Raw genomic sequence first — 17,213 nt, forward strand, 5'->3', positions numbered from 1 at the left:
TTTTCTGGATTTTGACAAAGTGGATATTCTTTGGAAGCTGAGTCCAACTTTATTCCATTTCTCCGTAAAATCTTAGATCTAGCATAAGTCATTTACTAAAAAAACAGAATAAAGTGAGTAAGATCTTTAATTTCACTTTTTAAACACCAAGCATATCTGGGTATATCTTGTATGTGAAATGGCATTTCTGTGTCAGTGATAAATTGAAATTTAATACAAAAATACTACTGAAACAGATGGGAATTTGCATGAAACTTGCAGGTATCTTACATTTGGGAGGGTAATCTCTAATGAGCCTCTCTGAATTTAAACTCAGTGATTCTGTCTGTAGAAGAAATGTTTGCATTGTCCTATTGCTCACAGCTGATACTGATTTTCTCTCCAACTAACTAACAGCTCTTCTTTCTGCCTCAAATAATTACAGCCCAAACCTTGCCCCTGTACTATGGAAATGGAATATCCAAGTCATCAGGATAGCAGTGTATCTGCAGTTTGGATTTAAAAGAAGTATTTTGTTTATTAGATGCAGTTATGGCACTGAAATAAATGGTTGGTGCAGTTATACAACATCTCACCTTCAAAATTTAATCATCTACAAATGCAATTTATTTTTCATAAGCTCCTTGCTTTTTAATATGATTCATTATTTTTTTTTCCTGTTGTTCGCTCATCTATTTTGAATGGAGACTCCAGGCATTTGTTTTTTTCTGTTCCTTAATGCTTGGTATGGTTGATGTTAAATATTTTTAAATAATCTTTGTATTATTTAAATAATTTAATATTTAAAAGTTTGAAGTTGCCCAGAGAGGTTGTGAACTCCCCATCCCTGGAAGTGCCCAAGGCCAGGTTGGATGGGGCTGGGAACAACCTGGGATAGTGGAAGATGTCCCAGCCCATGGCAGGGGTGGGGCTGGATTTATGGATTTATGGTGGGTTTATGGTCCCTTCCAACCCCAGCCAGTCTGGGATTCTGTATTTCTAAATGATTTGGAGCACATGGGGTATGTGAGAACAATGTGGTCACAGCTCCCCCATTTTTAGGTATCTTAATTGTATACATGCAATAACTTCTAATTCAATTAAGACCAGCAATATTCCACATTAGCCTGTGTGTCAAAATCCATGCAGTATCCTATAAAAAAGTCATTAGTTTGGTAATATCAATTTAACAAGTTTTAGCTCATTAACCTTGACACCAGCAGTGCTGGGGAGAGGAACCTTTTGATATTGTTGTTCTCAGCTTATAGCAGGGAGCTGTGGAAATGTGCTGAAATCCGTGGCTATTATCCCTGATCATCAGTTATGGCTCTGTGCTGGCTCTTCTGGGCAAACACCACAAATTGCAGCTCTTCAAGTCAACTTAATAAATGGTTGCTGCATCTCACCTTCAAAATTTAATCATCTGCAAATTGCAGAAATACTTCTTCAGTTCTTTTTCTGTTTTGGCTTTGTGTTTGAGAAATTACAGTTACCTTTGTAATAAAGTTCTTGGTTTAGCTTATAAATATAATTTAATATTGGTGCAGGTACCATTACAAAATGGGAAAATGAGCAATCACTTAAAAGCAGGGGACAAAGAAATCAAGAAGAAACTCCAGCAGTCAAAAGGCTGTTGTGTATTGTATATTTTCTCTTACACCTGTAGAATCAAAAAACCATCATTGTTGAAGAAGACCTCCAAGATCATTGAGTCAAATTGGTGTTGTCTGATTTGATGCCTCAAACTAGGTGATTCTGATTTTCAGAATTGAGAAGAGGCAGAGCAGAACTCATATTTAGCCCCATTGTTAATCACAGAGGCATTTGAACAGCAGTGAGAAGGGATTGTATAAAAACACAGGGTATTTTCTTAGGAACAGCTTCCCCGAATCCCTTCCAGTCACTGTGAGTCTGTCACTTTTTATGATTTGAGGAGAGCATTTGGATGTAGAGAGATTGAGCACCCACCTGTGAGCAAGGGCTGTGTGAAACAGAGGAAAGAAGAGGGAGTTGGAGCATTGTCTTAATGTGGAAGTGGGAAAACAAAGCAAAATTAACGTGGAAAATGGAATTATTTTGTTGTTAGCTTTTTGTCCTGTTCATGCCGGTGTCAAATTTTCATGGGTTTATTTCCCTTCCCTTCCCTTCCCTTCCCTTCCCTTCCCTTCCCTTCCCTTCCCTTCCCTTCCCTTCCCTTCCCTTCCCTTCCCTTCCCTTCCCTTCCCTTCCCTTCCCTTCCCTTCCCTTCCCTTCCCTTCCCTTCCCTTCCCTTCCCTTCCCTTCCCTTCCCTTCCCTTCCCTTCCCTTCCCTTCCCTTCCCTTCCCTTCCCTTCCCTTCCCTTCCCCTCTTTTCCATAAAGGAACAATTTAAAATTTAACCTCAGCCAACTTTTCAGCCTCACTAAGGCAAGACAAGGTCAATTTTAATAAACTGAAGTATATATATATTTTTTCTTTCCCAGCATCTTTGTCTCATAAAAAGAGAGGTTTTTTTTGGCTTTTGTAGAAATCAAATCCAAAATGAAAAAGTACATTAGATAGAGTAAAATTGAAATGTTGGTTGACCTCCAGGTAGTGGGGAAGAGAAGAGTGTTGAGATTGAGTGAGGTTTTTTATGTGCAAAAAAATCACTGTATTTGTAGGATATTATGTAGGATATCTGTGATTTGAAAAGAGATAATTTCAAGTGATTTTAACTTTGAGAATTTACAGAAAGCCATGTGCTCTTTGTATTGTATAATAAAAAGCAGCTATGTTGAAAATTCATTACAAAATAAATCTACTAAATTGCTATTTTTTTAAGATATGTAACATTTGGCTTCTAAAATCTCTTCTGTGCATCGAAACTGGGCTTTTATCTCTACCTAAGGAGAATTTTTTAAGTAATGCATAAAATACTTTTTTTTAAATAACTGATGACTGTATGGATACAGACAAAAAAAGTGCAGTTTTATGAAGTCTTTCATTTAATTCAGATAGAATCACCTGTATGTGAAATCTGAAAATTAACATGTGTTGGGTGATTGGGAAAGCAAATACTGCATTTATTTCTGAAAGGGATCTTGCATTATTTGGCATTTCTGAAAAACTGTAAGAATTTTATGCAAAACGTGTAGTGCCATTTCTTGTGGCTAATGTGTGTTACTTTACATTTATGTTCAACCCCATATGGGGGCATTTCTACATGTATATGTATGAATGGATCTCAGTAAATTTGAAATGAGAACTGCAAATCAGACTGCAGATTTGTGCCCTCTAATTTGGAGGTTTGTAGTCTGACCATGTCCACTTGAAATTTAAATATCTTTCAAGATATTCAAGCTTGATTACTTGGCCTCACCTGAATAATGGAGCTTAGAACTAAGGCATTTATCTGGGTAGCTGTCTTTGTATTATTACTAAAAATTCCTACCACTTCCACTATGTTTTGTGGAGTAAAATGTGTATTTTAGAAGTTTCAAAAGGTTTTTTGACCGGTATTTTTAAAAGCTGGTATAATTTATGAAGTGGAGGTTCAGCTGCAAACTGTGGGGCTTGGCTTTAGGGGGGATCATGGTTTGACCAGTGCCATGGGTAGAGGATATTGGCAGCACGGAGGTAGCAGAGACATCTGGAGCTGTGGAATGACCAAGGCTGGCTGTGGCACCGAGAGAACAAAAATCCTTCACCTTTTGGACAAAACTCTGGGCTTTGGACACTGGGAATGCCAAGCTGGAACCACAGGGACTGAGCCATAGGTGTGTTGGGACAAAGTTCATCTCTTTAAAAACCTCAGCAGAGAGTGTGATCCTCTGTCCTTTCTTTTTTTTTTTTACACAGAATCTCAGAAGTGAAAAACAGATCTTCAAGCTTTGCAAACTAAAGAGCTTTGGGAAGAGTGTATTTGTCATTATGTTTAATTTGCACATACCTCACCAAAGAAAAGGCCAGGGGAGCCAGGCCGAGAACACAGCTGTACAGGCAGCTCAACTAATTGCCTCTCCATCCTCAACCTCATTTATCTTCATTTCTTCCCAATTATACCAAATTATCAATAGTCTCTGTTGCATCAGAGTCTTAATCCCCTTTATTCAGGCAGCATTAGATAGTGGCAGATGAATTCTTGGAGGGAGTCAGGGTAAACAGCCATGAAATGCCACCTCTGGCAGATGGCATTGCTCACAAGAAATGTGACAAAACATTTGGAATTTGTTACCAGGCATTGGTATGAGAAGGCAAGCTGTCAATATTTTTTTAAATGATAATCAAGGTGGTGCATACTTATACCACAAGCAGAAATGAATCCTGTCCAAAACCTCAAGCTTAGTTAAGTTCAGTTTGGCACTGTGCTATTCTGTTTTGTTGCAGAAGACTCTCATTTTCTCTTCTTAAGAAAGAGTTTCACTTTATCTGCTTTTAATATCAACATTTTAACAATGTTTCTTCTGATGGTAGTTGTTATTTATTGCTTTGTGTAGCTCAGAAAGAAATTCTAGCTTGAAGACATAGAGTATCCTTTATAAAGTAACAAGTTTAAGAATGGTTTGTTTGACATTGTTGGTCAGTTCTAGGGGTTTGATCCTACTCCTTGGAGAAGCTAATTCCTGGAGGAGAATTATTCTAGAGGTGATGGGAATACCCAGTGGCTAAGCTTGCAGGAGGAGAAAAATGTTCTGAAATGCAAAGATGGATGGAATATGTGAGATATCCAAGAGCTGTAGGAATCTGTTCAGATATTACTGTGAGCACAAATGAAAGTGCTTGTGGAAGGAAGTACAAAGTTGGCTGCTAATTTAGTTCCAGGGGCTTTTGTGTGTTATTTTTAGGCTGGTATTAAATGAAACACAGTAGATGTCTCTGCTGACCTTTTCTGTGAATTGGGTTTACTCACAGGCTCTCCTGGTTTTGGCAGCACTCTCGGTTTTTTGGAATTCAGTAGTTTTTTGGAAGTCAGTAGTTTTTTGGAAGTCAGTAGTTTTTTGGAAGTCAGTTGTTTTTTGGAAATCAGTAGTTTTTTGGAAGTCAGTAGTTTTTTGGAAATCAGTAGTTTTTTGGAAATCAGTAGTTTTTTGGAAGTCAGTAGTATTTGCTGCAAGGGATCAGCTCTCAGGTGGAAGAAACACTTCAGGATGAACTGTACTGGCCTGAGCTCCCACCCTGACACACCCTGGGGCACGGGGCTGCAGTCTCTGACCCTTTGTGCAACCTGGGCTAAACCTCACTAGAAACCTTCTGTATCAAAGTGTCTTGGGCATCCCTTAGCAGGCTCTCATTCTCTGGTAACATCTCCACTCAATTTGGTGCAGATGCTGGAGGTTTGGAAGACTCCAGGTGTGTATTAAGACCACAGATTTTATTTCATTCTTTCAAGCCATATTTTGTATTATACAGAGTTCTCTTAGTATGAGGAGATCTTGAAAATATTATAAATACATGATCCATTTATGTTACTGCAGATTAACTCAGCAGATTGCCATCTGTAACTTGAACTCTTCTAAATAATTATTTCAAAGAAATAGTAAATGATGAATTGTTGAAGCTTAAATAACCTGATTTTGTTGATACCTGTCTGCTGTGGATGTCAAGATATTCTCAAAGCCTCTCAGCATCAAACTAAACTATCTGCCTAGTCAGAGTCATGGCAAAAATACACAGTACAATGTATCTCAGTGGTTCTTTCAGTAAGTTGTTAAATATGGGGAAATATTAAGTAATTTTTAAAAAGGCAGAAAATTGTAAATTGGGGTGAGTGAGGGTATGGGTGATTCTCATCACTGGAATACAAATCCTGGTTCCCTGCTTGCTGGTGGTGCAGCACTGGAGTTTAGAAGGATGTATGTTTTATCCTTTCTGGCAGGCAGCCCTGCATACTGTGTTCAAGATCTGAAAGTTAAGCTGTTTTATTTCTGGCTTGTGCATCATCAACAGTAATAAAAACATGACAGACCGGAATTTTGACCTTCTTTCTCTCTGTGAAATGAATGTGTTTCTGAGGGCAGGCTGTGGTCCTGCAGTAGAAAACAGGTCTTTTGTTGATGGTCCTAAACCAGAATAGATTCTATGTTCTAGTACATCATTCTTATCTTTGTACAGAAAAATAAATAGCAGTAAAGTCACACAGTTGTTACTAAAAATGTTAGCAATAAATGTACTTCACGTTCTATAGAAGAAACTGAATAGAGTTTTATAACTTAATATTTAATCTGCTACAAGAACTAGGAGATGTCAGAGGAAGACAACAAATGCCAAGTTAACCCTCTGAAAACACACCTTCGAATAACACCAGGTGCTTTTTCATACAGTGCAGGCACAGGTATCTAACTCTGAGAGGTGCTTGTGAGTACCAGTGCATTCCAGTGACAATTGTTACAAGAGTTATGTCTAAATTTCTGTAAATCAGATGTTTCATCTTGTTAAATGTAACTTCACAGGGTGCTGTGGTTGTGGAAGTTGAATCAGGGGGGTGTGTTTGGTGGTTGGAGTTCAGCTGTAGGTACTGCAGGTGATGCTGAAGTTCAGTTGATGCAGCTGGTTCCTCCTCTGCTCTGCTCACAGAAGCAGTTGAAAATGGTTCTATTTCAGGAGCGTTTTTGTGGATACAGCTTGCAGGGATGGATGGCTCTGTCTGCTGTGAGAAGGAGAACAGGTTTCCTGCTGTTCACAGCCTTGGACACCGAGCACCTGGCTGTAGTGGTGAGATGTTGTTTTGGCTGGAAAGGCCCAGGAAGCACAGTCACACCTGCCAAGGTTCCTGGCACTGAGGAGACTTGGCCAGGGCTGTGCTTCAGCACCACAACCATCCCTCAGCACGTGGGAACCTCAGAACACATTCCATTTACCACCTCCTTCTTCCTTTGTTCACTTTAAAGGAAACACTTGATGGTTTGGGAGGGATGGTTAGGTTCCTAGATAAATATTGCAACTCTTCTTTTATCTTCTCAAAAAATATCTTCCTGGAATTAATTGTTCTTAATTAAATTGGCGTCAAATATTCTGACATATTCCCAGTTACCTTCAGTGTCCTGTTTGCTGTGAAATAAACTTTGATTTTGCTGTCATCAAGACTTTTCAAAAAGTTTAGAAATGATATTCAGATTTCAGATGCCTTCTTATTGTGTAATTATCAACAGATTACTTCACCTAAGTCCTGACAGACATATTTTTTAAGTATGACTGACTGATGGACAGATTGGGAATTGCTGAATTAATGGGCACATATCAAAGCCTTGGCAGGGCTAAGCAGTAATTACATCTGCTGAACCACTTGATAAGTTTTTGGAAGTAGCCCAGTAAAGCCATCACTGGATTTCTTGAGTTTTAATATCTTACCCTACACACTTTCATGGCTTTCTTGTAGGGTACACTCCAAAAGTTGTTCCAGCCAAATACACACAGGCAGAGAAATCCATGGATTAAAGCTTTAAATGTATTGCAGATCTGCCATTTAGATTTTCAGATGGGTGTAAGGATTTTGGGGGCTGATTAAAAATCTTGTTCCCATTTTTAAAGTTAAGCATTTCATTTGGGAGTAATAAGGGACCACAGAAAGCACCCACACTTTCATGGCCTCTGTAAATAACATTATCTACTGCCAATACAAGGGACAGAATTTGGGGTTAAATGGGTCATAATCCTGACCCAGAGCAGTTTTATGGTTTTCTGACAGGAAAGTGACACTTGACCAGGAATGAGTCCTGGTGATCTCTTCCTGACTGTCCTGCAGTGAGATCCTCAGCTTATCCACTCTGACAAAAATTATTCTTAATCTAATCTTGTCTTCTTGGGACACTCAACACTTGCTACCACAAAAATGTTGACAGGAAGTTGTAGGCTGAAATGTTTTTGCAGAAGATATTTCGTGTAGGCCAAAAAAGTGACCATTTTTCCCAGTATCAGGGTGAGATTGGGATATTGGTAAAATAGTTGGGAATGCCTGGAAGCACAGGGATTAGGAATGCTGGCAAAAAGGCCTGTGTTGGTTCTGTATAATCCAAAAATTTTCAAAGGCCCTGTATGTGCTGGACACTCACAAGTTAGAGGTGGGAAATACTTTGGAATTACCAGTGCTGAAGTAGCAGTGCTATTGCTATAAAAATGGAATACTTTTTTCTTTGCAGCTGTTGTTATGCTTAATATGCCCAACAGGATGAAAAATGTGTTTAAAAATAATTTAAGAATAAAATTGGCCAGTGAAGATGTTATTGCTTTTTACAATTGGAGTTCAATTTTTCAGGAATGTATCACAAGGAAAAGTAAAATGACAGACATAGATTGAAACTCTGTGGTTGTGGAATTCGAAGGTAGCTCTGACAGAGAGGATTTCATTTGGCTCAACCAGACAGATTTAAGGCTGATAAAATGAATTTGAAACCAAATGAAAAGAAGCTGTCACCAAATTGAACTGTGATTACTTTCTGGAGATCTTTCAATACCTAAAACCAAAAACAAAAACAACAAACCTCCAAAAAACCCCAAACAACAGATTTTGGGGTTTTGCTCTGAAGAATAGAAATGCACAGTGAGGCTTATTGGTAGAAAACTTTCAGCTTTAAGAGTTGCCTTAAAGAATTCCTAAAGTTAATGATGGGTAGGGCAGCATTTTCAGAAAAAATGAAGCTGAGCTTATCGCTTGCATTTCCTTCAAATAAATAAAATGCAACTTAAACACTTGGCTTACAGACCTGTATGTGATGGTAAATCACCTTCCAGTGGGGCTGTGGTGGGGTTCCATCACTGACTGCAGGTGAATGTGTTGATTGGGTTGATTTTCCCTGTTTTTCATGGTACCTGTGATTTAACTCCTAAATTCACCTGATTCCTGCTTCTGCTTAGTTGAACATGAGTGTAATTCATGCACTGCTGAGTAACTTCTCTCAAATACCCTGTTCAGACTGGTAAACACCAGACTTCATTTTTACCTGCCCAAATCCACGTGGAGCCCATCTTTCCGTGTGCCCTGTGCTGCATTTCCCTGGACATGCAGGCTCTCAGGCCTTTCTCTACCTCACCCTGTGCTTTTTTCTGTGCCTCTGGAATCAGAGCTTGCTCCTCACCTCTGCTGCGGGCTCTGAGCTGCGTGCCTGGGGCAGCCCAGGCTTCTCTTGCTCCTTTCTCATGGGCAGGAAATCAGGAGCTCTGGGGCTGCAGGTCCTGGGCTCTCTTCCCCTTTCCTAGTGCTGAGTACAGCCTGTTCTGGGATGAGATCCACCAGAATGCACACGAGATAAAAATCACCTCTCAGTCCTTCAGTGTTCTCTGTTGGAGGGAAGATCAGGTGGGTAAGAGTGTCAAACATAAAGCTTTTGGTAAAGTGTATAAATGATGCGTTGGCATTTTGACAAATAACTTTTTGGGTGTTCTAATAATAGTCCTGTGACACTCATGTATCAAGTTACTAATATTTTAAAATTAAATAGTCTTTATCATATAAAATTAAAAAAAAAGTTGTAATTCCCTTCATATAAGAGATGGGTCCCATTGCTGTTTCCTGTCATCCCATTTTTCTTAGGAGTGTATGTTTTCTTTCTTTTTTCCATGTGTTTTTCCCCATCTGTTGTTTTTATACCTAAAAGAAATTACTTAAAATACATCTCTGTGTATCTATAATATAATATAGAATAAAATATATAAGAAATATATAATAATAATTACATGTATATATATATAATATAATTACATATATATATAAAATATTATTACATATAGATATAATAAAATATATCTGTATCTACTATAAGCTTATCATACAAAAGACAGGATTGAAAATTTAAAAAAAAAAATCAAAATGTGATAGTTTTGCCTCATGGACCTGTTTGGACAAAAAAATGGTGATGAACAGAAATCTGAAAAATCAGGTGGTTAAAAAAATAAAAAAAATTGTTAAGTTTGAATTTGAAGCACTAAGAAGGATTCAGTTTTTATGGATGTATTCACTTGTAATTGTTATGGCAACAAAGAATTTGAAAATACACATTGGTATGTTGCATGTCAGATATGTATTTGCTGATTAAACATGCTGACAACTGTGTTACCAAATAAGAAAATTGTATGCTCAAAAATAAATACCTTTTTTTGAGCGTTGCATGGCATTTAAAGGACTGAGTGTATCAGCACAGGTTTGCATGTCACTTACTTGGCTTTTACTGTGAATCTGATTCTGGCTTACTGTAAATTTGTATGTAATCTTTTTCTTACCCTATGGACATAGATACTCCGGGGAAGAACGCAAATTTTCTTTTAAAAGGGTTCTTTTTTAGCTGTGCAGAGGGGCTGTGGGTAGGATGAACCCAAGGTGTCTGTGGTGTAGGGCACAGGAGCAGGACTGAATTTCCAGTTCAGTTTCCTCCCTGCTGTAACAGGAACTTCCTAATTCTGCCCCTGAGCTTTCCCACCTGGAGCTGACCACACTGCCCTTACAAAACACTTCACACCTGAGCAGTTCTAGGTAAGAACTCTTGTAATTATTATTTTATTTCTAAAAGACTTCCTGCTACGTAGGCAGTGCAGTCCAGATGGAGAGATGGAGCTGTTATCTGTGGGATACTGCAGGCTAAGGATGCATTTCATTTAACATCCACTTTTATTATACATCGGACACTCAGCTGTATTTTTTTCTTTCTCTAAGGAGAAGTGATAGGGAACATAAGAATACAGGAATGGTCTGTAGAGATAAGTGTATTGCAATTTATTCTTGTGCTGCTGGCACTGAATACTGGAGCAGATTTACAAGTGAAATTTGCAGAGGGAAAAAGTTATTGTTGTCCCCATCTGTAAGGAGAGCTGGTCCAGTGATTTGGACTCTGTGACATAATTTAAATTCAGTTTCCCCTTCCATTGCAGATTTCCTGGGTTTCCTTAAGCAAGTAGCTTTTCTTCACAGAACAGTTCTCCATCTTTAAATTGGAAATAATGGAATTTTCCTCTGGAACATGCAGTGGTTGTAGAGCTGGGCTCAGAGAACTGCTGGGGCTCTGCAGCCTCAGGGCCACGAGGCTCTGAAGGCAAGAGAAACTTCCAGAATTAGCTAAATGAGCTGAGTTTAGACCATTTGTGCCTAGGGCTGGAACTACCCGGGGCAGAGGAAAAACTTTCAGAGGAAGACCCAGTATTTTTCTTTTAATTCAGAAATCCCAACTAACTACCTTTGGCCCAATTTTTGTGGCCAGTGCCCTGATACGTGAAGTTACAGCTACAAAATGAGTTCCTAAGCAAAAAATTCATGGAAAAGTATGTGTGTTTTTTGAGGAAGAAGAGAGTGTAAATTTTATATTTGTTGAAAAAGCATATGGAGAAAATTAAAATTCTAGTTAAAATTGACATTTCCTCCGAAAGTCATTCATAAATGCACATTTAACTTTTGAAACACACCAAATAATACCACCCCAAATTCACAATAGCAAAGTGAACAACTTCCACCCTAAATAGCAGTCTAATGTTATTTGAAAGAGCTGATATACAGTACATTAAATAACAAAGATGCTGACACAGCGTCAACTGTAGTAGTTTTAATTACTGCACTACGCTATGCTATATTATATCACATGGCATAATTTAGTGTATCTTTCTTTGTCAGTGTATTACTCATCATTTTACAAATTACAACTCTTTTATAGGAAGGTAATTCATACTTGGACATAGTGCTAAAATGATGGAGTGTTTTCCTTTTTTTCTCAATCACTGATCTTTCAAACTTTTGCATTTAGCAGTATTAATCATGTTTATTAGCCAAGTGTTGTCATAAAGAATGGAATTTCTCTGTTACTTTCATATTCAATTAAAATGGTTTTTTGCTTGCTGCCTCTATCTGCTGCACTCCAGTAATCTATTTACTTATTCTAATTGAGATCCTTGTTCATAAATTCAAAACAAAATCAATACTACAGTTACATGTTTTTCTAACAATCTATAATCTAAGTGACAGTGTGGGCTGTACCTGAGAGGGGAGTGATCTCAAAATACCTTTTAACTCTAGAAATGTTCCGTCTAACTTTTTTTTTAGGTGTTCTGTTTTGTGTACCAGATGTATTTTGGAATTCTCTGACATGGTCTACTTAACCTGCTGTTTAAAAGGAATTTGTTATTCGAGTGTGTAGTAGTGAGAAACCTACAGTCTGTAAAATTGCTGCAGGAGACCAGGCAGAGATTTGAGTGCTCGGTTTTCTAGACTTTGTGTTTGTTGTAGACAGTAATTACTATGCATAATAGATATCTGGACTCCTGAGTTGAAATTCCTGAATATTGATGATTTCCAAGCACAGCCTGTGCTCTTTTAACCCACAAAGTGCAGGGTTCCACGAGGGGCATCCCCCAGTCCAGCCAGCAGTGGAGGGGGAGCTGCTGAAGCTCCAAGATAACCAAGCTCAAGGATAAACTGTAGTAAGATCTTCAGGGCTGAATTCCAGCTGGAATGTGGTGCCGCTGGAGGGAGGGAATGGCCAAGTGCCTCCAGGATTGTCAGAGCACAAGGGTGGGCTCAGATGTGTCTCTGGCATGGTGGCCCCATGTCCTGTGATAGCAGGGGACGGTGATTCAGCCTCTCAGATGTTCCCATTCTGATAATTCACTTCATCATGACCGATGATTTCATCCTCAGACATTTAGCTTTTCCTGGTTCAACAAACCAATGCTTTGAAAGTAGGTGACGCTGAAAGTGTCTAAAAATAATTTTTTGCTCGGTACTTATTTATTAATTTATTTCCTGAAAAAATTCAGGTGCAGGTTGCAGGTGCTGTGCCTGTGCCAGGTGCTCAGCTGTTGTAAGGAGTGTTGGCTCATTGCTAACCGAGCAAAATACCTCTAAATAAAGGTGCATGGCACTCATGGTTTGTTGTGCCCTGTTTTGCAGGTGGGAGTGAATCCTCCTGGGACAAAGACAAGCTCCAGTCTCCCATCACGACGGGATCCCAGCACAGCATTGGTCACCCCACGCTGTCAGGGCAGTCGAGCCTCGGGAGCGCACACCCGCTCAGCCCTCTGCAGCAGAACCACCTGCTCACCAACAGTACGTACTGGGATCCTGCTGGGAAAAAACAGTGCCTGGAGCCCTGCTGGGAGCTGGGCTTGCCTTCCTTCCCAGCCTCAGGAGGGGAGGAAATGATGGGAGGCATGTGAGGGACAGGAGGGTCAGGCCTTGTGTCCCATGTCCAAGCCACGCTCAGTCCAAGTGACTGTTCCCTCTTGGAATAGTCAGTCACTCACTAGTGGGTTTGGGACTGTCAGTTTTTAATTGACATTTCCATGGCCTGGATTCAAAAAATAATCATAAAGTTGCTTGAAATTTTAGCTATGTGAGGAAATTCTCTCCCAGATGAAAATGCTGACCCACCAAATAAAATAGAAGAGCAAGGAATAAATGCAAAATGTCCAGTTAAAAGGTTATCCACTGAACCCAGCTATCCAAAACAGCTGGAATAAAATGGTACAGGTTGGATTTGGAACTTAGAGCTCCCAGAAAAGCCATCTCTTTTATTTCCCTTAGGAAGGGAGCAGGTGGGAAGCCATCAATTCCACTTCTTTATGCCCAAAGAGGGAAGGAAAAAGGTTGATATTTGGGATGTTTGGGATTAACACTTTAAAAATTAGTGAGGAGTAAGGTTGTTCCTATAGTTGATGATGGATGAAGAATGCAGAGTTCATTACTTACAAACTCTTGCTGCTTGTTTAAGCTCATCATCCTCCAAGCTTGGAAAGTTGATTTTTGGTGTTAGTTTTAGTGGATCAGTGACATTTCTGGCTCCTTACACAATTTTTGGGGTAGTCAGTTCATTGCTACCTCTGTCAGGCCCCAGACTTGAGCAAATCAGAGCTATTGAAATGACTCCTACAAAATGAGATCTGGTTTTTTTATGGGAAGGTGTGGACCTGAGCCTTTTGGATTAAGTGTCAGTAGGTAAAAATCACCAGGTCATAGGACTCAAATTCTCTGTAGTTTGTCCTTTCATTTTATATTCTTGCATAATTCAACACCTGGATTCCTTTTACACACAGACATATTGTGTTCTTTGCTCTTAAGGATATTTTCCAGTGGATTTTGTAGTAGGGGAATGTCTATAGGCTGTTAAAGGGTGTACTGGATGTCAGACATTATGCCCAATGATTTGCAAGTGCAGGATATATTTTCCTCATAGTCCTCTGAAATGTTTGACGGATTGTGTCTTAAAACTGGTGATGTGCTGTTAAATTCTGTTTGTAGTTTGCATTTAGTTTGCATGTCAATTGGACTTTAAGTAGACATACAACTCAATGTGGCCAGATGGTGTCTGGGAGTTTTGGAACTCTATAGAGGATGAGGAAAGATTATTGGGCTCTTAAGGGAGATCTGCAAGGGAACAAAGGCTTGTGGATGCAGGCACTGGAGGGGATTGTCAGTGTGGTTTGTAGTGAAGGGAGATGTATGTGGGCCTTGCTTATTGCCTATCATAATTAATATTGGCGTGGATCATCATATAAAATAGAGAGTGAGTCATTAGACATCACAGTTGTTGATCATGATAGGCTCATGTTAAACAGGAATAGTGTGGGAGCTGGGAATATTGCAATTCTGCCTTTCCTGGTGGGCACCGTGGTGTTTTTATATCACTGGAGTCAAATTCTGTAGGAATAATGTAGGATATGTCAGTCAGTGGTATTTTGTTAGTTCTGTCAAACACCAAAATGGTGATTGGCCTTCTCCTTTAAAATAGTTAGGATAAACCCAAAAGTTAAAAACTTTTTAACAAAATCCAGTCTCAATGGTACATGGTAATGGCTAGCTATATGTTTCTGTTATTTAATACTTGCACCTGAATTTTTTAATGAGGATTTCTAATCTGAATGTCATTTGCCAAAACAATAAGACAGTTTTGTCTGGCAGAATGAGTCCTGTCTTTTTTTTTTTTTTTTTTTTTTTCTGAAAAATTATTTTGGATGCCCTATAGTAGCTATCTTCAAATGGTCCTTCTAAAGAACTCTTGAATGCACAATAACCTAAACAATTTTTCAGTGAATTGGTGTCTTGGTCTTGCTTTTCAGTGCAGTCATTACTAAATATAAGAAGTAATACACATGCTGAAATGGATATTAATGAAGTATGAGAATCCAATTCTTGCTAGCAGTAACTTCACCTTTTTGGCAATGTCAAGATCTGCAAATTGGTCCAAATAAATTTCATACCTTCTTAAATTGGTTTATATCCATAGCAGAAGACAATTTAAAGTGACATTTTGAAAATTAAAACCTCTGGCAACAATTTTAACCTCTCATTACGTGTTGCAGTTCACAGACCTTTCGTACAATCACTCAGTGGTGTCTGTAGTCCAAGCCACAGCCTCCTGGACTCAAGAAATAGAGTATAAGAATTTAGCGTGACATTGCAGAGAAGTGGTAACAGGAAGAAGTCTTGGTAGGAGTGTATGATCAGATAAAGTTATTAATAAATATTCATTTGATATGTTGGAAAACATGCAAATTATATGCATGTTTTGTGGAGTTTTTTCTTTATTTCTCTTAACTAAAGAGATAACTGAACTGGCACAGTTGTATATTGAATTGGTGTCACTCCCCAGCTGTGTGCTCCTCTCCCGAGCACAAACCTGGGCTGCACAGGCAATTATCCCCTGTGGAACCCCAGGATTGCTAAAACATGCTGCTGTTGGGTTTGAATGGTGGATGTGGCACTGGGTGTGAGCCCTGCAAGGGTGTCCCAGTGCCATGGTGGATGTGGCACTGGGGGTGAGCCCTGCAGGGTGTCCCAGTGCCATGGTGGATGTGGCACTGGGTGTGGGCCCTGCAGGGTGTCCCAGTGCCATGGTGGATGTGGCACTGGGGGTGAGCCCTGCAAGGGTGTCCCAGTGCCATGGTGGATGTGGCAGTGGGGTGTGGCAGTGGGATGTGGCACTGGGTGTGGGCCCTGCAGGGTGTCCCAGTGACATGGTGGATGTGGCAGTGGGATGTGGCAGTGGGATGTGGACCCTCAGGGTGATCACAGATCCACAGTGACATGGTAGATGTGGCAGTGGGATGTGGCTGCAGGGTGTGGGCCCTCAGGGTGATCACAGATGCACAGTGCCATGGTGGATGTGGCAGTGGGATGTGGGCCCTCAGGGTGATCACAGATCCACAGTGACGTGGTGGATGTGGCAGTGGGGTGTGGCACTGGGTGTGGGCCCTGCAGGGTGTCCCAGTGCCATGGTGGATGTGGCAGTGGGGTGTGGGCCCTCAGGGTGATCACAGATCCACAGTGACGTGGTGGATGTGGCAGTGGGGTGTAGCAGTGGGGTGTGGGCCCTCAGGGTGATCACAGATCCACAGTGACATGGTGGATGTGGCTGCAGGGTGTGGACCCTCAGGGTGCCCGAGTGACATGGTGGATGTGGCAGTGGGATGTGGCTGCAGGGTGTGGACCCTCAGGGTGCCCGAGTGACGTGCCCGTGCTCTCCGCAGGGATAGACCTGCCCTTCATGATGATGCCGCACCCCCTGCTCCCCGTCAGCCTCCCCCCGGCCTCGGTGGCCATGGCCATGAACCAGATGAACCATCTCAACACCATCGCCAACATGGCAGCGGCGGCGCAGATGCACAGCCCCCTCTCCAGGGCAGGGGCCTCCGTCATCAAGGTAAGGCATCCTCACATTGGCAGTGATGCTCTCAGGGAGGAGGAGGAGGAGGAGGAGGCAGTGACTTCACACTGCTCCAGCTCGCTCTGGCCACTCCCAACACTGAGCAGTCCCTGCCACTGCAGCCAAGAAGCTCAGCTGCTCTGGTCTGGCAGTAAGTCTGTAATGTAATTAAAAATGGACACTAACACTCACCACAGGCTAGAGTAAGATCTGTGAAAGCTTAATAACTCTTCTTGCTGTTTCAAGTCAAGGGAAAATGCTGTAGGACATGACAAGAATTCTAGTGCACTGCAAATCCAGAACAGGTAAATAGCAGAGAAAATCATCACAAGTACCTTAGTGAGGCTGAAGAATAACACAGGAATTCTAGAGTGCAAATCCAGAACAAGTAAATGCCTGAGAAAATTATCACAAGGACTTTAGTGAGTAGAGTCTCTGGTAGCCAAACCTGAACTTCCTTCTGGTTGGTTAAAACATGTTTGTATTTTGAAAGGCTTGTTGTAGCCTCTACCAAGTAGGCTGTTCAGAAGGGTTCTTGCCTGTGTGGACAGCTGCTGTCCTGCCACAAAAATGCATTAAAACAATAAATTTTCAAAATAGAAGTGTGTAGGATCAGTGCATGTGAAGGATTGGTGTGATGGGATTCTCTAAAACAGTGTG

General features: G+C 40.5%; 1 protein-coding gene across 2 annotated transcripts in view; it reads left to right on the forward strand.

Moving 5' to 3' along the window:
* Nucleotides 1–17,213, forward strand: part of DACH2 (dachshund family transcription factor 2) — a 247,915-nt gene that overhangs the window by 174,562 nt on the left and 56,140 nt on the right. For both annotated transcript variants that reach the window (XM_058848085.1, XM_058848084.1), the window contains exons 4-5: nucleotides 12,803–12,958; nucleotides 16,378–16,550. In XM_058848085.1, the coding sequence (XP_058704068.1) occupies nucleotides 12,803–12,958; nucleotides 16,378–16,550 (329 nt within the window). The remainder of the gene's footprint in view (nucleotides 1–12,802; nucleotides 12,959–16,377; nucleotides 16,551–17,213) is intronic.

The sequence above is a fragment of the Poecile atricapillus genome, chromosome 12 (assembly GCF_030490865.1).
Source record: "Poecile atricapillus isolate bPoeAtr1 chromosome 12, bPoeAtr1.hap1, whole genome shotgun sequence".
NCBI lineage: Eukaryota > Metazoa > Chordata > Aves > Passeriformes > Paridae > Poecile > Poecile atricapillus.